Source organism: Triturus cristatus, chromosome 6 (genome assembly GCF_964204655.1).
Source record: "Triturus cristatus chromosome 6, aTriCri1.1, whole genome shotgun sequence".
NCBI lineage: Eukaryota > Metazoa > Chordata > Amphibia > Caudata > Salamandridae > Triturus > Triturus cristatus.
In genome coordinates, this window is record NC_140589.1 from 376,721,849 (window position 1) to 376,745,868 (window position 24,020).

A 24,020-nucleotide genomic window follows, 5' to 3' on the forward strand; every position below is an offset into this window, starting at 1 on the left:
AGAAAACCTCCATGGCTGGTTCCTCCAAACCCGGAACCAAAGGAAGGAGGGGGCGTGAGAGGTGAGCCTTGTGCAATGTCTCAAAGATCACCGAAGTAGTGGGAACCGGGACTGCTACGGAGATCCCCAATTTCGCCGCCCCCCTCATCAGCACATCCTGGAACGTGGCAATATCATCCACCGGCGAGATTCGGGTAGGCGGAGTCTCCGACAGTGAGGGGGAGAGCCATCCATTGCCAGAAGAGTCCGTATACCACGTGCCTCTGGAACGAGATCTATACCTCCGTCGCCCATGCCTCGTGTGAGTGGACGACCTGCGTCTACTCCGTGACCTCCGGCGAGATCGAGAACGCGACCTCTGTCTGCGAGGAGGCTTAGGAGCCGCCGGTAGCTTCCAAGGCAGCGGCTGGGGGAGAGGCTGCGGAACCCCATCACTCCTTGCAGGGGAACCAGGACCAGCACTGTCCGGACTCCCGTCCACCCTTCTCTTCTTGGCGGGCCTATCCCGTGTTGAAGCAAACGAGGGGGAGCGCCGTCGCCTCCTAGATCCACGACTGGAGATGTAATCACCGAAGACGTGTTCCCCGATGTCACCGACATCGAACTGATCGCCGACCTCAACCGTCGTCCCCTCGACGTCGACTGGTGGCCCCTCGACGTCTATCTCCTTCGCCTCGACGTCGATCTCCTTCGCCTCGACGTCGATCTCCTTCGCCTCGACGTCGAGCTGTGCCTCGACGGCGATCTGTGCCTCGACGGCGATCCCCTCCGTCTCGACGGCAGTCGCCGGTGCCTCGGCGTCGATGTCGTCGATCCATCGCGGGGCTCGGTACGACGTCGATGGTGTGTCGACGACGACCGTGGAATCCACGACGGCGACCTAGTCCTAGGTCTCGCCGGCCCCTCTCTCGACGTCGAAAACGCCACGATCCCGGGATCGACGGCGAACACACTGGTGCTTTATTTCTCGCCGTCGCCGCCTCGCGATCGACCAGCCGGTAGGCGCCGTTTCTGCTGCTGTTTCTGCCCGGAGGTCCCTCCAGTGGCTGAAGCATGTGCAGAAGAAGGGGAATGGGATCCTCCATGCCCCGAAGTCCCACCGGTCCTCTGCTTCTCCTGTCCCTGGAGGCGAATCTTCTCCCTGTCCCTCAGGGTCCTCTTGGAAAAGGTCTTTAAGATGGCACACGCAGCAGGGACATGTGAGGAAGACAAGCAGAGGATACAGAAATCATGTGGGTCCGTCTTGGCCTTCTTCCTCCCACACTCAGGGCATTTATCAAATAAAGCCATGCTAAGAGTGAGCAAACTGCACCAAAACTCAGGATGCAGTACAGAAAGGCTCTAGACGTCGAATGAACACACTATATATCCAAAAATCTAAGATTTAGTCCAAATAACCACCCAAAAGGGAAGAGCTCAAGCTCCAGGGTCCTGCTAGCAGGAGCCGGAAAAAAGAACTGAAAGTAACTTGCTTTGGCTGTGCATCCTGGGATACCGGGGGTCTCTGGAGAGTTTCTTAAAGGCATGGTATCCCTTTATCAGACACATAATGACAGCCTATAGGGCATGTCTGTCCACCCCTTCCTCTATTGTTTAAAGGGATTTTGGTGAAGGGAGTGTGATACAATAAAGCAACATGTCAGATGTGAATAAAAATGACATTTAAACTTTATTTTGGCTTTTGTGTTCACTTCAGAGGAAGTGCTGGCCAGTGCAGCCATGTTGTTCTTAGGCTGTATTATTTTTGTCTGTCTCTTAAGTGTCTTTGCAGGTTCGCAAATACAGGACAACTCAAGAGATATTTTGATTGCTCCGGGGTCCCCGCACATGGGCGGGACTATTCATAGATTATGACTATACACAGAGATCCCCTACTACAGAACCTATGGGTACAAATGCTCAAGCCCAACAGAACAAGCAATCCACTTTTTCTTCTATGCAGGCACAGACTCTTTTTGATTAATGTCCCTAAAATTGCCTCTAGCTGTAGACACAAGAATGACAAATCCTTCAAAAATAAATCCACACATTGGTTACGTCATGTTAGGGGTTGCCGCTCGCTGATTAGGGATGATATAATTAAGGCACGGAGATGCACGTCCAACAGTAAATCTATGGACTGCATCGAACTTACCTTGACCAGCCCTGACCTGGCGGAAAACCTTTTGGCATTACAGTATAGATCCTGCCCGCCAGACTCTTCATCCATCCAGATTAGGTGCTTTCCAACAGTCGCTGCTGAAAGGGCTTATGATAATGTGATACCATTTCTCATATCTAGAGGGTCCTCACTTGAGGCAGTCGATTGACTAGGTCATGACTCACAACCCCGGCAGGAATTAGAACCCACCCCAACCACTAACATCCCAAGCGCCCCTAGTATTAACCAATTATGTACCGTCCCTGAACAATCTCAAACCTGGGTAATACCTAATAGACTTAGTAGCCATCCTGATTGTGGAGTGTGGGATCATGGGGCTGCAACAATTGTTAATACCTCTGTTCCACCCTCCTTGGCCCAACAAACCCCTCCGTGTAATGGAATTCCAACTTCCCAGCTTAAAATCCTTTCTTGGAACGTGGAAGGTCTCCAAAACAAAATGTCTCTACCTGATTGGAATGATTTGATTGAGGAACATCACATCTGTATATTCCAAGAAACATGGAGCCTAGCTCAACTATATAAGTCTGGTTATATTTCTTTTTTTCATTTCTGCCGTTTCCACTGGGAGGGGGCGACCCTCTTTAGGTCTTATGGTTTGGGCCAAGATCGATATGGGTTGTAAAATGCCTGAACACCAATGTGTGAGCCCGGATATTATGTGGCTCTCGATTAAGGGTAGTAGAGGAGGGTAAACTCTCGAGCCGTTTAATGTTTATATAAGGGGGACCCCAGGGGGTAAAGTATCAAATATCGCCATGTTACTGGAACAGGAGTTATCCAATTGTCCACCAGATTCAAATGTCATGATCGCTGGGGATTTTAATTGTACCTTTGAGCCATTAAGCTCTGAAGATCTGCTGGGGGTAGAGGAAGATGACGCCGAGTGGGGTGTCCAATTGTTAAATATACCTCCTATTAAGAAATTGTCCCAGGTAGCAATTCAGATCAGTGCACTCACTTTAGAAGCTGGATTAAGGGCTGTAAATGGTAGAACCCCCTCTGATGCTGCAGGGGCTAACACATACAACAGAGTGTGATGTCCCTCTCGAATTAACTACATATTAGTTGACATTCGACTTTGGAGAACCATATTAGATATGGAAGTGGTTCCTTCCACTGACAGTGACCATAACACATTAAGCCGGATTATGGAAACCCCCTGGGTTCTTTCCCACCCAATTCAGGGCACAGGATCCCACATGAGGACAAAAGAGTTGGTCCCTCCAAATTGCAGAAGGTACCTTAAATGGCCAAGAGTCGCTGCACAAGAATCCCAAATGTTCCAGATTAGGCACTCAGTGAAAACACTCAAACTGCGGGAGGCCTTTAACGAAACAGATGGCTTGCAAAGATCCCAGAATTATATGAAAGAATGATAGCCCAGTTGGGGTCTTTCTTCATTACAGAGAACCATGCTGGAAAACCAGGCGTATGTTGTAAAAATTGCCGGACCTGGTTTAACGGGGACTGTAGACAGAAGAAAAAGGCCTCGATTTTAGCAATAAAAAGCAGAAATTGCTCCTTTATAAGAGAAACTAGAAAGGATAATAAATCTGCTATTATCCATGCAAATCTTGAGGGGGATGAGACACTGGCCAAACAAAGGATGCAAGTGTAGCCAGGGATCCTAATCTTTGTTGGAATATGGTTAGGTGGTCAGGCAATAAATATCCTGATGTAATCCCTAATCATATTACAAATCAGGAATGGTTTAATTATTTTGGGAAACTTTATTCCGGGTCTAATCCAACTTGCAAAGTCGGGGTGGCTGCTTTTAATTTACTGGAAGGTCGTTCTAATAGGCAAGGGCAGTCTTTATTTGGCTTTTATCGATCTAAAGACTGCCTTTGACTTAGTGCCCAGTGAGCAGATTTGGCACCTACTAGATATGGGAATCCCACCGATTGTTCTGAATCTGTTGATTCGCCTTCACAAGGGCAATTATGCCCAAGTGAGGTGGGGGGCCCAAGACCAGAAGACAGAAAGGATCCCTGTAAACAGAGGAGTACTCCAGGGTTGTGTAATGGCGCCCACCCTGTTCTCCTTATATATGAACGGGGTGGTTAGCTTTCTCCAAGAATTTCCATCTGATGCCCCTTCCCTGGCAGGAGACCGGATTCCTTCTCTGCCCTTCGCGGACGACTCTCCTCATGTCAAAGACTCCGGCTGGGCTCCAAAAGCTTCTAGATAAATTCCATCTTTTTTGTTAGTCTAGGGGGCTGATTGTTAACACCTCCAAAACCAAGCTGATGGTGTTTAACCCCTATAGGCCATCTAGAGGTAATTTTACTTTAGATGGAACCCACCTAGAGCGAGTCACAACGTTCGATTATCTAGGTATCCGGCTCACTGAGAAAATGCATTGGCGGCATCACATCGATAAAATGCTCCTGAGCCACAAACGTGCGGCAGGAGCGTTAGCTAGAGAACATAACTCCTCACAGAGCAGACCTGTGGCTCCCGCTCTTACGATCTATGCAGCCAAAGCAGTTTGGCCCTTTATGGTGCCGAATTATGGGGTTTCGACAACGTAGATGGAATTAACAGATCTGAACACAAATTTGTAAGAGATCTAGTGATGCTCCCCAGTAAGGTACCACTAAAACGTCTGATGAGTGATATGGGTAGGTGCTCTTTTAAAGACATAGCGGGGTGCGGCCCTTGTTATTTTGGGCCCGCCTTGCCAGTTATGGCTCCGCGCTCACAGAATTGATGGCCCTAGATGGCAACAAAAGAATTAGCTGGTTGCTTAATCTAAAAAAATAATAAAAATGTTGCGCTTGGCCTCAAAGAGTCGTGAGATACTCGAATCCCACCTAGCAAGGCTGAGCTCAAAAAGCGATATTGGCCATGGGCAGATGCCCAAGAGTTTAGTAATTTGAGATTAGGAAGGCTTACAGAAGAATTTTATCTCCATAAGCAGCGTATACTTTTAGAACCTTATTTAGATTTTATCCAGACGCCGCGTGACAGGGCACTTTATATTCAGTTTAGGATAGGCTCACTTCCGGTACGAGAGCTAACTGCAAAGTGGAGTGCCCCACATCAGCGGACTACCCCTGCTGTAAGGAACCAACTGAAAGTGTGGCCCATCTTATGTTTGCTTGTCCCGCTTATAAGAAGGCTAGAACAAGATGGCTCAAATCAATTGTAGCCAACTGGGCACCCACGAACATAGTGTTGCTTTGCGCATCCTGAAGTCGGACGCAAGGACCCCTCTTTGCCTGTGGCGTGGCCGCGCTTGGATAGTAAAGTTTAAATCCCTACGTGTGACACTAATGAATTATGTTATTATAATGGTTATCCCATGGCCATTTGGTCTGTTTTTTTTAATATACCATTATGCACATAAGCCAGAATCTAATCGTTTTTATTTGTAATAGTTTGCCTCTACTATCTTCTGGAAATATGAAATTATTGCTTTTATGGATTGCATATTTTCTTTTAATATTTTCTTAGCTGATAACACAAATTTTTATTGATTGTATGAATGTTATTACTTTTAAGTTATCGAATAAAGCTATCTTTGACTTCTAGATTCAACAAAACCTCATCCAGTTTTTTTTAGCACATGTCCTAATTAGATCTAGACAAGTCAAAATACCCTAGAGCAGCTCATTAGGAATTAGTCTAAGAAATCAGATGTGGACACATGTATGTAGCAGTTGTAGAGCGCAAATCTAACCGAAAGGATGCAGAGCACTGTACATGTTAAATGATAGTCAGTCAATGAGTGACTGGAGGAGTAGCAAGGTTTCAACAGGGTGGGGATGAAAGGTCTCATTTCTTCAGGCTCTACATGTGTGCTACAAGATACAGGATTCCATTAAGATGGGAACTGGGGGCTGGGTGCAGTCTAGGAGGCTGTGGAGCAGGGCGCTGCCACCATCCTAAGATGAGAGTACAAGAGTTAACCTCCCTTTTGAGGCAAGAGGTTGCACATCCTGGACATTAACAGGGGGGCACTTCCAATTGATTGTGCTTGCAGCACAACCAGTAACTATTTGGGAGTCCCAAGGAACAAGACAGAGTTGCTGAGTTAATACCTGCGCACATGGGTTAGGGGTTGAAGGACTAGAATAGCTTACAGAAACGTCCAATGTGGGTCAGGGGAAAAAAGGCCTGCTTTGAAAAAGACTTTCCTGTCCCTGTCACCAAGGGAGGACATTTGGCAAAATTAAAGAGGGTTATTGCGTATACCAATAACAGGTTCTAACTTTGAGCAATGGTCTTTGAGTAAAGTGCACCATTTAGTTTTGATTAGGAAGATCTAGAGCAACAGAGTAAACACCATTCTTTGTTTATTTAATTGCACAATAGAAAAACTCACTAAGGCTGCACAGTACACGTTTCATTTATATGCTAAACAGTTCAAAACACTCTTAAAGCTATTAAGTACCACAATGCCATACTGTTTAAATGTGTACAAACAGGGGATATGTTAGAGATTACATTACAATGTATAAAAAGATTTGTTTTTAAAAAGGCTAATGTTTACATTGCATAGACCTTTTGAACATTCAAAACAAGCGATATTCTAAACTTACAAAAAGGGACGGTGTATTCTGCAAACCACCTTCTTGTGAAACAAATGGTTTGATCAAACTAAAAACCCAACTGACATGCTGCACGACATGGACTACATTAGTATTTCTTTAATGGTTTCATAGCTCCTTCTCTTGCTAGTTCATCAGCTGCTTTATTTCCGTTGTAACCAGCATGTCCAGGAACATGTTTCTGTTAAAAAAAAAAGCCAGACACCTTTGAAAATACCTTTTGATAAGTTTTCAATGCTCATATACTACAAAAATCAAATGCAATAGCTGTGTTTATCTTGTAGGATATTGTGCAATTGTGTTTGTAACACCTCACCCATTAACAGCATTTAAATTATTAACATTTCATATTGTGAAGATCAACAGGCCTCAGAAAAGCCCTTTATTAGCTCCATTAGACTGCTAAATCGCATATCAGCACAAAACACAATATAACAGAGGGCTTTTGGGTCACACCCTTCAGTCACTGACTTGCACCGATTGAAGCCCGCAAAGAAACCACACAACTATTTTTTTGTTTTAAATAAAGGGGGGTTGGGGATACAGGAGTGGTTTGATCGTGCCTCCCCCAAGTGTTTTAAAAATAGATGCCCGGTGGGATCAGGTCTCTACCAGATAAAGCGCTACCGAGCTAAGTAACTCCTTCATCCAATAGCGACATCTAGCCACACACTCCTTACTTGAGAATCAAATACCAAAGCATACCAGTCCCAGAGGAGGGTCTGCGAGCTGAGACCGCTAAATGCCACCAACTATAAAAAAAATAGTCTAGAACCCGATAAAAAAGACCAGGCTTCCATAATGTAGGTGAGCAATAACATACTTTATCAGTAAAAAAAAATCTATCTGTGGAGATAAGTAAAGTAACAAGACCTTTAAGAAGCATAGGAATAAAAGTATGTATGTTCGCATGGCAACTGTGGAGAAGCCAACCAACGAGATGAATAGAAAACTAATCTCATTCTTAAGGAGATCTGAACCCATGCATGCTTACCACAATAAGAAATTACAAAAGACATAGAAGGCATGGGAAGAAAGATATCCATGATATTAGGGCAACTTGCCAAATAACTATAAAACTAAGCTATTGTAGTACATATCCATACTTTAACGCGTGTTTGATGCATTAGACACGGAACAGCAGGTGAAGTCATGGAGGGAAACCTCTGTGCCATATAGAGTTCTAACCGAGCCAGACCTGCATTGAAACCGCAAGAGAGGTTCATCATCCATGGGCAAGGATAACAAAAGGTCTATAAAGAAAAAAAAGTAAACTAAGACAACATACATTAAACATGTAATCTTAGGCACACGTTCACCGCAAGGTGTATCTTGGCGCTGAATAACAGATGTTTTAAGTTCCCCAACTGAATGGTACTCAAGTTATCAACCTCAGAATGAAGAAAGGCTGAGTCACTGAGATATGAACCTGTGAACATAAAGTTAAACACAGGCCCCTACAAGAGATGCATAGTCCACTAAGCCACCAGACCTGACAATAGCAACTAGTGGCATAAAAGTAGTCATATCCCTAGAGAGAGAATACAAAGACCGCTAGGATATCTTCAAGACATACACGGACATAGGAGTAAGAAAATATCCACCCATGTAAAGCAAGAGAAAATATAACATGTAGAAATAAAGTAAAGCCAAATAATCAGCCAGACTAAGTGGACTTAATAGTATGGAAACAAAGGTACCATGTAGGAATGCAACATCCATCCAAAACGTCAGCATAATCGAAATTGCCCGAGACGGCATCAGCAAGCAGTAGAGTATAAAGTTGAATAAGAATGAAAAAAAGACACCTTGGAGCTTTGCGAAACCCAAGGTTAGTATGTAATCATACAATATGAATAGAGACCCATCTACAGAAGCTGTAGAAAAAAAAGACTCATACCGAAACTGGGGAATTGGAATGCATTCCATGATAAAAGAATCTGAGCGATCTATAAAATAAACATCAATATGCATATGCCATCTAGGGACCATAGTTTGCAGAGTGTGAACCTTACTACAACAACTAGATTAAGTTGAAGGATGAAGAGTTGTCCCGTAGAAGACCAACAAATCATTAAGATAAGAATAAAAGCCATCTACAAAAAGTAGAAGTAGAAGCATACGCCTAGTCCCTTCATGGCCACCTGTAGGAATACCTTCAGAGAAAAAAATGTACATCATTAAAGGAAATGGCCTTCAGAAAGAAGAAATCTTAGTAATAACGCAAAGAGTTATAACTCCAAGTATTAATTACCCTTCAATAAGAGAAGGAGTAGAGTCGACAGACACGTCTCCCTCGAGACCAATAATAGCATGACAATCCCAGGAAAAGAAACAATCATGACCAAGGGACATGTACAAACCAACCAGGTCTACAGGAAGGGGTGAAAGACATTCAAATAGCAATTGCTATAGGACAAACCTGAAGAACAAAACCAAGTGTTTCAAGGCCCACAAGATGATAATATTGTGGCCAACAATTAATGAATATATATATATATATATATATATATATATATATATATATATATATATATATATATATATATATATATATATATATATATATATATATATATATATATATATATATATATATATATATATATATATATATATATATATATATATATTCACTGAAAAAACCATAGGTTTCACACACGTTATAGTTAGGAATTAGCATTTAAAAAACCTTGCAAATTCACTTAAAAAACCATAGGTTTCACACATGTTATAGTTAGGTGGACATTTCACTCGTAAAAAAACAATGAAATTCCCCCGTTATAGTTAGTTCAGATAACTTAACTCGCGCGCCCGCAATCCACTGCTCATGACGTCACATATTGCATCACTCATGACTTGGTCAGTGGCATCACTCATGACATCATCCTTGTGATAGAGTGGCAGTCGCGAGAGTTATAGTTATCTGAACTAACTATAACGGGGGAGTTTCATTGGTTTTTTACGAGTGAAATGTCCACCTAACTATAACGTGTGTGAAACCTATGGTTTTTTAAGTGAATTTGTACGGTTTTTTAAATGCTAAGTTATGTATGTATTATATTTTTTATATATTTATTTTACAATAAACTACATATTAAAAAGTTTAATTTTTTAGGGTTTTTCACGGTGCGCGCACCCCGCAATTTTTTGCAAAAAAAATTAAAATGTTTTTTTCTGCCTTCGGGGACCACCTGACAAAGGCTAGGGGGTCAGGAACTCTACCCTGCCCCCTTTTCACGTTCGCCACCTTCCTTTTTCACTCTTGCACTCAAAACAAACAAAATGGCGGCCGACACTTCCAGATTTCGACCGATTCGAACGTTGGCTGAAATTTACCCACCAATCAGAATTACGCTCGCGCACGTTAGGGTGCGCGCCTATAGATATTTATGTGCTTTTAACTCCATTTTCTCAGGAACTACTGAACAGATTGACTCCATATGTGCAAAAGGCACTTCCCTGACCCGAGGACTACCTCTTTGCCAAATTTCAAGTAATTCTGTTCAGCCGTTCGGGCTGTACCTTCGGCTAAAGGTCCTATGGGAAAATGCATGGGGAAAACGCGTTTTGGGACCCCCCCTTTTTTCTCGGCCCCCGCTTGACGAATCCCCCCCGAGACTTTCAGGGTAGGAGCTGAGCGGAGCGCCCCATTAGTTTAGAAAATTTCGCGAAGATTGGTCAACCAGCACCAAAGTTATTCAAAATAGAATTTTGAGATTTCCTATGGAAACACGGTCCTAACTATAACCATCTACTGGCGACCGCCAGTATGTATGTATGTGTATATATCAAAGAAATACCCTTTCAGGCATTGAGTGACAAATAAATTATGCAAAAAAGAAGCAGAGAACTCTGGGTAGTTCTCAAGTTTAGGTGGAAAGCAGCTCCTGTATGGAGCACTCACAACACCAGCGACACTCTAGATCTGCTCACCTCAAATGTCTGTTTTTCTATCAAAATCTTTAAGCATAGGATTAGCACAGTGCCATCCACGCCGAGATAGAAAAGGACAAAGTCTTTTGCCATTTGTACAGCAAAGTCTTTAAGCATAGGACTAGCACAGTGCTGTCCTTGCCGAGCTGTAAAATGACAAAAGCCAATTACCACTCCAGGCACAGGATTACAGCTTTGAATTGGTAAAATACCAATCAAGCCAACCTGAAATGAGCAAAAGCAACCCCTGACACAGTGTTTCGCTCTAATTAGAGCTCTTCAGAGAGGTATAGCTTTGTCCAGACACAAGGGAGCACCCAGTATAAGTCAAAGAAATACCCTCTAATTAGAGCGAAACACTGACAGGGGTTGCTTTTGCTCATTTCAGGTTGGCTTGATTGGTATTTTACCAATTCAAAGCTGTAATCCTGTGCCTGGAGTGGTAATTGGCTTTTGTCATTTTACAGCTCGGCAAGGACAGCACTGTGCTAGTCCTATGCTTAAAGACTTTGCTGCACAAATGGCAAAAGACTTTGTCCTTTTCTATCTCGGCGTGGATGGCACTGTGCTAATCCTATGCTTAAAGATTTTGATAGAAAAACAGACAATTGAGGTGAGTCTGGCGCCGGTTGACAAATCTTCGCGAAATTTTCCAAACTTTTGGCCAGCTCCGCTCCTACCCTGAAATTTGTGGTGATTCGTCAAGCGGGGGCCGAAAAAAAAGGGGGGTCCCAAAACGCGTTTTCCCCATGCAATTTCCCATAGGATCTGTTGTCGCAGCTACAGCCCGAACCGCTGAACGGAATTACACCAAATTTGGCAAAGAGGTAGTCCTCAGTTCAGACTCGTGTCTTTTGCATAAATGGTGTGAATCTGTTCAGTAGTTCCTGAGAAAATTAGGGTAAAAAAGTTAGTGATATCTATGGCCGGGGAGGATCCGCGGACCCTACCCGCACCGTAAACGCACCCTCCCCGAACCGAGCGCGCACCCTCCCAATTGCACGCTGAATGCTAATTGGCTGTCAAGTGTCTCTCTACATTCGAAACCAGGAACTGTTGGCAGCCATTTTCTGCCACGGTAGAAGCAAGGCTGAAGAAGCAAGGGGGCAGAGTGGAAATACTCCGACTCTCTAGAGCTGCTTAGGGGATCCCAGAAGGAACCCCTGAGAACCCCCCCCCCCTTTTTTTAAACGCCAAAATACGCGCACGGTGCGCGCATCCTAACGTGTTGGGTGCACAGATCCACAGCAATGATTTTTGAAAAAAGACAAGAAATCATTGGTTGTATGACTAATTTCTACACTGAAAGGTAGGGTGTATATTTCTGTTTTTTAAAGGTATGATTCTTATTGGTTAACAAAAATAGATTGTAAGGAACATTATATATGATAAGCTGATATGTTGAAAAGTCAAGCCCACTTCCTGTCTTGTTTAGTAACATTGTGTGCTGAACTTGTGACCAGTGAGCTCAGTGCAGTGTTCCATGACCTGTTTCTATGGTAACAGGCAGAAAGCAGATTGGGGGAAGGGTTGAAATGTATTTCAGTTGGAAAGGGTTGAAATGTTTAACCAATAGAAATGTGGGTTTGCTTTTGAGTTTGTGTGAAGGATTGTGATTTGATGTTTACATGTATATGTGTGGAAAATGAAAGGGAAACTTTTCCATTCTTTGTTTTTGCTGAGAGGTGCACAGTGCAGAGATTCTGTAAAAGAAAATATGGTGAGTGATTGATATTGAATATGCTACTTACCAGTATGCATCTGTTCTTGGCATGTAGGGCTGCTGACATTCATATCTGTGCATAGATCGCCGCCTAGTGTTGGGTCCGGATGTTTGCACGTTGTTGTCCTGGAAGAGTCTTCGAAGTATCCTTGGATAGGTGACTCCTCCCCTGGACTACAGTGCGCATGGGCATCCTCTCCATCCTCAGATTGTTTTTCGCCATTGTGGCAGTGATGGAGTAGATACAGAAAGTGATGACCATGCTTGCAATAATTCTGAGAGCTGCAGCTGCGACAGGCGCCGGGGAGGACGATATGAATGTCAGCAGCCCTACATGCCAAGAACAGATGCATACTGGTAAGTAGCATATTCAGTTCGAGGCATGTGGGCTGCTGAATTCATATCTGTGCATAGAATACATAGCAGTGCCCTCTATTGGCGGCGGCTACCCGTGCCAGCTGCAGCGGTCTGAAAAAGTGTTTTGAGAACAGCCTGTCCTACAGCTGCCTGCTGTTTTGACTGCACATCTACGCAATAGTGTTTTGTAAATGTGTGTGTAGTGGACCATGTGGCTGCTCTGCATATATCATGCAGGGGAATATTTCCTAGGAAGGCCATGGAAGCCCCCAACTTGCGTGTTGAGTGGGCTCGTGGTGGAATAGTTAATGTGCGTTTTGCCTTTTGATAACAGATTTGAATACACTTAACTATCCATCTGGCTATCCCTGCTTTGGAGATGGCGTTACCTTTGTGGTGTGGGGCAAAGGCAACGAACAGTTGTTTTGTCTTCCTGAAGGGTTTAGTCCTGTCGATGTAGTACATGAGGGCCCTCCGTACATCTAGTGTATGTAATGCCCTCTCTGCAACAGTTTGTGGGTTCTGGAAGAAAACGGGCAGTTCAATAGTCTGGTTCATGTGGAACTGCGATATTACCTTGGGCATGAATTTGGGGTTGGTACGTAGTACGACCCTGTTGGCGTGAACCTGAATAAATGGCTCTTGAACGGTTAGTGCCTGGAGTTCACTAACTCTTCTTAGGGAAGTGATCGCTACCAGGAAGGCTACTTTCCAGGTAAGGAATTGAATCTCGCATGAGTGTAGAGGTTCAAAGGGTGGACCCATCAGGCGTGTGAGGACCAAGTTGAGGTTCCACATTGGAGCCGGTGGGTGACTAGGTGGAATGACTCGTTTGAGTCCTTCCAAGAATGCTTTGATGGCAGGCACTCTGAAGAGAGAGAGGTGCTGCCTGGTTTGCAGGTAGGCTGATATTGCGGTCAAATGGACACGTATAGAGGTGTACGCCAGATTGCATCGGTATAGGTGTAAGAGGTAACATATGATGTTGTGGATGGATGCGTCCAGCGGGTTAATGTCATTATTACCGCAATAAATGACGAACCGTTTCCATTTGGCTGCATAGCAAGCTCTTGTAGTGGGTCTCCTGGCCTCCTTGATGATGTCCATACAGTCAGGTGGCAGATTGAGATAGCCAAACTCTAGGACTTCAGGAGCCAGATCGCCAGGTTCAGCTGTTGCGGATCTGGGTGCTGAACCTCTCCATGGTTCTGCGTCAAATGCGCGGGTTTGATCCGCAGCCTTTGATGCGGTACCACGGAAAGTTCGAGGAAGGTGGTGTACCACGGCTGGCGTGCCCACGTGGGAGCAACTAGGACGAGTGTCAGGGAGTGTTGTCGGAGTTTGCGAGCCACCAGCGGTATCAACGGTGCTGGGGGAAAAGCGTACGCAAATTTGCCGGACCAGTTCATCCATATCGCATTGCCCTGCGACTGCGGGTGTGGGAATCTGGCGGCGAAGCTTTGGCATTTTGCGTTTTCGCTTGTCGCGAATAGGTCTATTTCTGGGTGACCCCACTGCTGGAAGTACGGTTGGAGTACCGATGGGTGTAACTCCCACTCGTGCATCTGGTGGCTGTGTCTGCTGAGCAGATCCGCCATCTGGTTGTCCTTGCCAGGGAGGTGTTCCGCCATGAGGAACATGTTCCTCTGAATGGCCCACTTCCACATGCTCTGAGCCAGATGAGACAACTGTGGAGAGTGTGTCCCTCCCTGCTTCTGTATGTAGTACATTGCGGTCATGTTGTCCGTCCGGATCAACACGACCTTGTTGCACAGATGTACTTTGAAAGCCTTCATGGCCAGGAAGATTGCCATCAGTTCCAGAAGGTTGATGTGCATCTTCTTCTGTTGTGTCGTCCATAGTCCCTGCACTGTGTAGTGGAGTACATGAGCTCCCCATCCCTGGAGAGACGCGTCCGCTGTCAGTACTATTTGTGGAACAGGCTCTTGGAACGGTCGGCCCTTGCAAAGGTTTTGTGGATTCCACCAATGCAGAGAGTTGTATGCCCGACCGCTCACCAACACTAGGTCTTTCAACTGTCCTTGAGCCTGATTCCACTGACGTGCTAGGCACTCCTGAAGTGGGCGCATATGTAATCTCGCGTGCGGGACTATGAAGATGCAGGAGGCCATCATGCCTATCAACTGCATAAACACTCGCGCTGGAAGCGAGTGGTTGGGTCTGAACTTGGAGATCAGCGCTTGTATGCCGTTGATCCTCACTAAATTTGGCTGAGCTGTGGCCGCCAGAGTGTCTATAGTCGCACCTAGGTACTGTTGTACGTGTGCGGGCTGGAGATGAGACTTTGGGTAATTTAGTGAGAATCCCAGACCGTGAAGAAGGTGAATGGTACGGGACACGTGGCTTGCACATTGCTGGGCTGATGTCGCTTGAACGAGCCAGTCGTCTAGGTAGGGGTAGACGTGTATGTGCTGTCTCCGTAAATGTGCCGCCACCGTAGCTAGGCACTTTGTGAAAACCCTGGGCGCTGTTGTCACGCCGAAGGGAAGGACTTTGAACTGATAGTGCTGCCCCTGAACCGTGAACCGGAGGTATTTTTTGTGTGAGGGGTGGATGGGTATGTGAAAATACGCATCCTTGAGGTCCAGTGATGCTAGGAAGTCTCCCTGCTGGAGAAGCGGAAGGACTTGCTGTAGAGTGAGCATGTGAAAGTGCTCCGAAAGAATGTACTGGTTCAGGGGTCTCAGGTCTAATATAGGCCTGAGCGACCCGTCCTTTTTTGGAATTAAGAAGTAGAGGGAGTAAACCCCCGTGCCCCGCTCGTGGACGGGTACGACCTCGATAGCGCCTTTTAGAAGCATACTTTCTACCTCTTGCTGTAAGAGCGTCAAGTGCTCTGAGGACATAGGACGGTTTCTTGGTGGTATTGTGGGTGGAGTGGAAGTTAACTCCAGACAGTAACCGTATTTTATAATATCTTTGACCCACCTGTCCGTGGTGATGGAGTTCCACGTGGACAGGAACCGTTGTAGCCTTCCCCCGACAGGTGTTATGTGGTCGGGAGGAAGGGAGAGGGCGTCACTGCTTGTTCTTGGGGGAGGACCTGGTGTTGCCGTAGCCACGTCCTCTGCCCTTGGTACTGGAGCCACGATAGCCACCTCGGGTGTTCTTATCGTAGGTGGTCTGCGTATTACCCTTGTTATATGTTTGTTGTGACCCCTGTCCTCTGCCTGCTCCCTTGTTTCCGGGGCGACGAAAGGAGCCGCTCCGAAAGGACTGAGTTTGTAGGGCGCCCATGGACTTTGCAGTGTCCGTGTCCTTTTTTATCTTCTCGAGGGTGGCGTCAACCTCAGGCCCGAACAGAAAGTCGGGGTTGACGGGCTGATTAAGGATATTGTTTTGTACCTCAGGCTTGAATCCTGAGATACGTAGCCAGGCGTGACGTCGTAGGATGACGCTAGTGTTGATGGCCCTGGCAGCCGTGTCAGCAGCGTCTAGTGCACATTTGATGGCAGCATTTGTGAGTAGCTGTCCCTCTCTGATAAGGATTTCTGCACCTTCTTTGTAGGGGTCAGGGAGGTGTTGAAGGAGTTGCTCCATTGTGTCATAGTGCGCCCTATCGTAGCGAGCGAGGAGCGCTTGAGTGTTAGCTATGCGCCATATGCTTGCAGCTTGTGCGGCAACTCGCTTGCCGGAGGTCTCCAGCACCTTGGACTCCTTGTCCGGGGGAGGAGCGTCACCCGTTGTCTGCGAGTGTGCCCTCTTGCGGGCATTCGCCACAACGATGGAGTCGAGTGGTAATTGTCCTCTGATGTAAGTAGGATCCCCAGGTGCTGATCTGTATTTCTTATCGATCCTGGGGTTTATCACTCGTGCCCTGGTGGGTTCCCTGAAAATGTTAGTGGCTGGCTTAAGGACCCCCTTCAACATTGGCAGAGTCTTTACATGTCTTTCTGAGGATGCAAAGGTGTCCATTAGAAAGTCATCTTCGATGATATCAGAGTGAAGCTGTACATCATGGTTGTTCGCCGCCCGTTCAATCAGAGCGTTGAACGCCGCAGTATCCTCTGTGGGTGACGTTTTTGCCCCATATAGTTGTGGGTCCTGTGCATCAAGAGGTGCACTGGGGTCTGCAGGGTCGCCCCAAGTTTGGTCAGGGTCCTGCTGGTCATCAGGGTCCGTGTCCACATGGTAGGGGACTTGTTCACCCATGTAGTCCTCCAATGCATCCGTGTCGGAGCGTGTGGGGGAGGCCCGGTGTGGATCCTGGTAGGGTGAATGAAAGGGTTCATACAGGAGAGGTTCTGTGTCCACAGGCAGCTTCCTCTTTAGCGGGATCCTGAAAGGTTCCAATGGCGGTTCCGAAGTTATCCTTCGGTCGTGGAGAATCATCCTGCCAGTGTCGGCGTCGATGACGCGTGACGGAGACGGCTCGACAGGCGTAACCGCAGTTTTGGTGGCCTGTGTCCTGAGTTGAAACGCCTTCGGGATTGTGGATGGAGGCAAGCCGAAGGTAATGCTGGTCGGCACCGACGAAACCGCTGGATCGATCGAACCCGACTGGTCCTGGAGGGCAGCCTTGGTTTTGCAGCCTGGCATTGCGCCAGCCCGTACTCGGGGCGCCTTAGAGGTCGTGGCCCCCGCCAGGGTCGTCGAGGCGGCTGCAGATATCTTCTGCGCCCGTGGTGCATCGAGCCGAGGTGCGGAGATCACCGTCGACGTCTTCGACACGTGAGGTTTCGGTGTCGCCGAGGGAGTGCTGCGAGGCGTAGCAGGCGGGACGGCCCTCGGTGTCGGTGGCGTCGACGCTGGCAACCCAGCAGGTCTCGAGTTCGGCACCGAAGTCCCCCTTGGTGCGGTCGGTGCCGACACGGTGCGCCGGCGTCGAAGGTGTTGAAGGCCTCGATCCGACTAGCGCCACTTTCAGTTTCGGTTTCGTAGGAACCTGAGCAGCTTTCGGTTTCGGTTTCGTGGAAGGGAAACCAGCTGGCTTAAGCGGTAATGGCTGCCGCTGAACGTCCGAGGCCGGGCCCGAGGGCGGGGCCGAAGGACTGCGTGATAGGTCTCGGGTAAGGCCCGAAGGCGATCCCTCGACCGGAGCCATAGTCTGTGGCACTGGTGAATTCTCGGTTTGAACAGGTAGGCCTTGTTCATCATCGGAGCTACTCTCTTCGGCCCCTAAGGCCTCCTCGTCGTCTCCTACCTCGGTGTCGTCTTCACCTCTGTGGAAGAGTGACTCGTCGGCCTCGTCCGATCCGGGTTCTTGGTCGGAAACGGGACTGGAGGGTAAGACTTCTACTTCTTCGACGTCGTCCGCGTCGTCGAAGATGTCAGCTGGGGCCGGTGCCGCGTGCTGCGCTTCGAGCCTCGCCGCTCGACGATTCCGCAGAGTCTTCTTTGAACGGAACCGGGCACAGGCCATACATGTCGACTCGTCGTGGTCCGGCGAAAGGCATTTGTTGCACACCGGATGGACGTCGATGTGTGGGTACTTCGCATTACATACCGGACACCTTTTGAATGGCGTCCTCGATTCCATCGTCGAAGTAGTTGATGGCCAGGTAAATGCGAACAAAGTCGGTGCTGAAAGTTAGTAAACTAATAGAGAGTATCGAAAACCGATCGATAAACAGTACCGACGCGAACTAAAGGCCTTGTGGCCTCGACAAAATTTTTTCCTAACTTGAGCTAAGATAGCACATCCGAACCCAATGGCGGAAAAAAACAATCTGAGGATGGAGAGGATGCCCATGCGCACTGTAGTCCAGGGGAGGAGTCACCTATCCAAGGATACTTCGAAGACTCTTCCAGGACAACAACGTGCAAACATCCGGACCCAACACTAGGCGGCGATCTATGCACAGATATGAATTCAGCAGCCCACATGCCTCGAACACTTCTTAATCTACAAAAGAACTTGAAAGATGAGATTTAATTGTGAGGGGATGCATGTAGATTATTTTGATTTTAATCAGACTAATGTATTTCTCCTGCTAAAGTGTAGGGAGTACTTTTTTTCTCTACAATGTGTGTGCATGTAGAAACCATTCTGTGATAAGCATTTGTGTTTTTCATGTGTTTGTAGACAGATAACTGTGCTCTTTTTATATTTTGGTAGAATTAGAAACCAGTCATTGTTTATGAATTTGTGAAATGAGTTATGTTTCTATCCTAAAATGTAGTACTACTTCTAGATGAAGAAATGTGTTTTGGTATAGTGCAAGGGATAGTGTTGTTTGTCTAGAATCACACAGTGAGTGTGTGCATTTGGGAACCACTGTGAGAGAAGCATTTGGTAACATTGTGTATTTGCTGACAGATAACGGTTTTAAAACATGTTATGTTGTCAAGTTTTAGTAGCATTAGAATCCAGTCTTTGCTTATGCGTTGATTAAATGAGTCATGCTTTTACACTGATGTGCTGTACTTAAATATGTAGATTGTGTGCAGTACCATTAACTCTTCCAGACTAGTGAATGAGTTTTGGTAAACTCCTAGGATAGTGTTTCTGGTCTAAAATCACACTGAGTCTGTGTGCACTTGGGTAAGGATTGTGAGAGAAGCATTTGGTAACATCGTGTATTTGCTGACAGGTAACTAATTTAAAACCTCTCATGTTGTCAAGTTTTAGTAGCATTAGAAGCTGCTTATGCGTTGATAAAATGAGTCAGGGTTTGACACTAAGGTGCAGTACCATGTAGTATTCTGTTCGCTGTGGCAGAACTGAAAATTTAAAAGTTTTACCTAAGCACTGTCCTAGAAGTAATCTGATTATTTAGTCAGTTTCTAAGTACCAAATAATTGCTTCAAATTTCTATGCAGTATGCATTTAGTGTTCTAACATACTATACACTTGTCTTTTACACCTTCAATTCCCTAGTCAGTATCCATACACTTCCAGGAAACATCCGGTCACTTCCTTTGCAGTCCTCTAGAGACACATTCAACAGCATGTACTAATCCATTCACTGTGCCAAAACCCAAACACTTATAAATTCACCAAGACACTCTCTTTCCAGTACTCTAATGATTCAGTTACTGCCTAAGTATTCATGCACTGAGCCAGGTCTTGGCACATGGACTTTTTCAAACCCCTATCCACTATGTATGCAGTCCTCTAACCACCTACACACTTGCCTTTCACACCTTCAATTCCCTAGTCAGTATCTGTTCACTTCCAGCAAACACCCTGTCACTGCCGTTGCACTCCTCTAGTGACCCATTCAGCATCATGTACTAATCCATTCACTGCGCCAAACCCTAATAAATTCACCCAGGCACTCTCCTTGCAGTACTCTAATCATTCAGTCAGTACCCAGGTAATCAAGCAGTGAGCCAGGCCTTAGCACATGGACTGCTTTAAATGCCTATGCAGTATGGATGCAGTCCTCTAATCACGTACACAGTTGTGTTTCACACCTTCTATTCCCTAGTTAGTATTCATACTCTTCTAGCAAACACCCTGTCACTCACCCAGTGTGTCTCCTTATAGTACTGTAATCATTTAGTCAGTTAGCATGTAGTCTTTTAGTGAGGTAGGCTTTAGGGCATGAACTGCTTCAAAGTAGTGTGCACTATGCATGTAGTGTTTTAACGATCGTCACACTTGTGGTTCAGGGCTATAGTTTTAGTCAGTTTTTATATAAAATGTGTTTGAACAGTCATGGAATAGTATACATTTGAAAGTTATTAATGTACATTTATTTGTGATTCTTTTTTACAGATACAGAACAGGAGCGTTTCTCATCTGTTTGCACTCTTCTCGTGCAAGATTGTTTGGATAAAGGGTCCTTAGGTGTTTCATCATACTTGCTGTGCCGCACGAGTATTTTTTTGTTAGGATCCCCTCGTAACAGAACTCTTTGGCAAATCTTGCGAGTGACAAAGGTGGCATTGGTCTTGGTTTGCCCCTTGGGAAAAGTAAAAAATTCTCACCACTGAAGAACAACGTTGTGGGCGTGGTGCTTTCTGCAAAAAATGTCGGATTCGGTAAATATTTCAAAGCGGCAAAATTGCAAAATTTACAGTTTTTGTAAGTTAAACTTATAAAATTTTGTTAGCTGTATGCATTTTATATATCTGTGATTTGTTTCTTGTGGTATTTTGTTGAGAATACCATGTTTTTTTTTTTTAAACTATCTTTCTGATATTCCAGGTCTGTCGTCGACATCCATGGTCCCCACAGGAGTGTTCCGCCTTTTTGTTTTGTATTGTTGTGGTTACATTTTGTTTATTAGTTTATTGTTCATATATATGTTAATAAAAAAACAAAGTTTGAAAATAGTTTATCGTTTATATATTTATTATTATAAAAAGAAAGTTTGAAAAAAAAAATTAACGTTTTTGGTTGTTCTCTTAACTGCTGTGTGACTCTTTCTTGTTCTTATTACTGTTATTTGATGGAGTCCACCATGGTGTTAAATTTTGGGGCACTTATCGCTGGAATACTGGTGATATCTGCAGTTTGCACCTGAATAGTGTGTTAGATTTCTCTCAACATTACTTCCGTTAAAGTGCTGATAATGAAATGGAGAGTAGCCATTCCCGTGCAAAAAGACACGAGGTGCACCTTTCCGATTTATTCTAAATACTAAAATCATGTATTGAATTGCACTGAGGTATTGGCTGCACACAGTGTACACACAAAATCTATTAAGAAATCTCATTGTATTATATTGATTGGGAATAGTGCGTCAGGTGCTAGATCTTGACGAGATACACTGCTCAGTTCGTATATTGTTCTGTACACGAAAAAAATTACATCACAACTTTCACACCAATTGCAATGCGAAACAAATTCCGGCGATAAGACACGTTAGCACCAGGGATTTTACACCTGCTTTCTGCTGGTGTAAGCAGGACAACTACCTGCACCATGAGAGGGAACACAGCCAAGAGCCACACCAGAACACCCACAGGTGCCATAGAGTCAATGAGCATGATACAGGGATACCCATGAGGGCCAGAAGATTCATCTCAACAACTGTAGGACCGCCAATGCCCCCCAAACCCACATCTTAGTAAGTGTGTCCCTGTGGTCATTGTCTTAGCATGATAGGCACGAGCCCTGCAACATCACAGTGTGCTGTCACCTCAGCGTTGGCAGTGAGCCTGGATGTGTAGCTACGCACGCATCCTCCTGCATGCACAACTGGCGTGCGCTGGTCTGGGGTTCACAGGTCAGTGCAGGGGTGTGCCTATCCGGCAAGGGGAACGGGGTGTCTCGGACATGTCCGTCTACAGGAAGTGCGGTAAGTGTCTGTGTTCTGGTGTGGCCTGCTACAAGAGCCGCAGCAGTCGATGTTGTAAAGTGGCATGCACCACCTCCAAACGGCACTGTGATGTTGTAGTTGGAATGTAGCAGGACATGCGCAAATAGGCATTACAATGGTGTGCCGTACGAGTGCACGAGATACAACAGCGCACCGTACAAAAGTGTGGGGGCTCGTGGGAGGGAGGAGCAGCCGTATGGCAACATAACACAGTGAACTCGACCATGTGCCACATGCTGGGCATCTCATCCATGATGACTACGGTCGCAGACATCCCACAACACCAACGACTGGCCTTTGTACACATCCTATATGAATGCAGCATGGTTTTCACTTCTATGCTCGTTCAGTGGTGTGATGTTGGCGGGTTGTGTGACTTGTGCTCCTTGTTGGTTTGTTTCATTTTGGCCATTGTTAGTGTATGTGTGTTGTACTTAATTGTGCATGTGGGCCATTCTGCCCATCTCCCCCCCTCCCTGCTTCTTCCTAGTGCGGTTGTGCCTATAATTTTGTTGCTGCACACAAATACATGTAAACAATAAATTAGAATAGTTCCTTGAGTCTTTTAGATTTCAAAACTTCTCTATTGGTTTCTTTTTAATTTTCCATATGAACCGTTTTTTTAATATTCAACAACACATAGAAGTCAGAAGTGCAACGTATTCTATCAAAACACTTTCTAGAACATTCTACAACACGTGCAGGTTAAAAGTTCAATTTCTTAAAACTTTACGATATTTTTTTGTAACATTTTCTTGAACATTTGACACGTGCAGATTAAAAGTCGACAATTGTTTTAAGTTCGAACAGTGCCTTCCAAATGCAAGTAGCAGGTGTGGTTGAGCTGAGCAAATTTTATCCTATGATATGTACTCCACGTTGAAACTGCTTTTTCTTAACCAATGACAAAGATGCATTTCCACAAAACTAATGTGCACCCTACTTTTAAAATAGAATGCTTTTCATGATATCTTTAGAGATAAGTTATAGATAGGAATTAGCATTTAAAAAACCTTAGAAATTCACTGAAAAAACCATAGGTTTCAGGGGAGTTAGTTAGCTGGACATTTCCCTCATACAAAACCCTAGAAATTCCCCCGTTCTAGTTAGTTCAGCTAACTATAACTTGCGCCCCCGCAATGCACTGCTCATGACGTCACATATCACATCACTCATGACATGGTCAGTGACATCACTGATGACATCTCAAATGACATCACTGATGACATCATCCATGTGAAATTGCTGCATCTTCTCACACCCTAATTTAACCGTTGATACACCGACTCAAAATTTCAGACGCCCATTCTCAAAACCATAGATACTCCAATACCAATAACTACATACCCACTTATTAACTCCTGTCTACATACACCTCCACTCATTCACCTGTAAAGTCACTCATACACAGTCACTCCGTACAAGACTATCATATGCATTTATACACCTACATAGACAGTCACACACCACCAATCATCCATAGAGGTACTCTCACACCTAGTCAGTCATGCAAATAATGAATTACACTCCCAGTTACTCACCTATGCAGTTATACACACTCAAGTTCACTTACTCATAAAAATAGTACCACATTCTTACGCTCTTATACAATCATTGATACAAGCACACGCTCATCCATACAGCCACTCTCACAATCACACTCTCACATATACCCACTTATACTCTTACACATACTGCTTTTCACATATGTAGTTAGTCACAATGTACCACTGAGCTATACATTCAATCCCCAACACATCCACACATACACTCACTCAACCATACAGTTCATCACAGATGCACTCTTAAAACCATGCACCCATAGAATCACCCACTCACACATCTATGCAGTCACACACAGCCTACGCACACAAACTTAGGCACCCATACAGATACTCAGACAACCTATCAATAACCCATATAGACACTCATGTAGCTATTCACAAAACTATGCAGCCACTTCTACACCAACACACAGACACATACAGACATTCACAGTTTAGTCACTAGTCTGTAGTAAGATACATTTAATGACTGACTTAGAGTCAGTT

General features: G+C 45.3%; 1 protein-coding gene across 6 annotated transcripts in view; it reads right to left on the bottom strand.

Annotated features, from left to right (window-relative positions):
* Positions 1-6,448: 6,448 nt before the first annotated feature.
* The window catches only part of LOC146817190 (ribonuclease H1-like), a 405,826-nt gene continuing 388,254 nt past the window's right edge, over positions 6,449-24,020 (bottom strand). For all 6 annotated transcript variants that reach the window (XM_085610764.1, XM_085610758.1, XM_085610759.1 and 3 more), the window contains one exon: positions 6,449-6,901. In XM_085610764.1, coding sequence (XP_085466890.1) covers positions 6,809-6,901 — 93 coding nt within the window. In that variant the 3' untranslated portion in view covers positions 6,449-6,808. The remainder of the gene's footprint in view (positions 6,902-24,020) is intronic.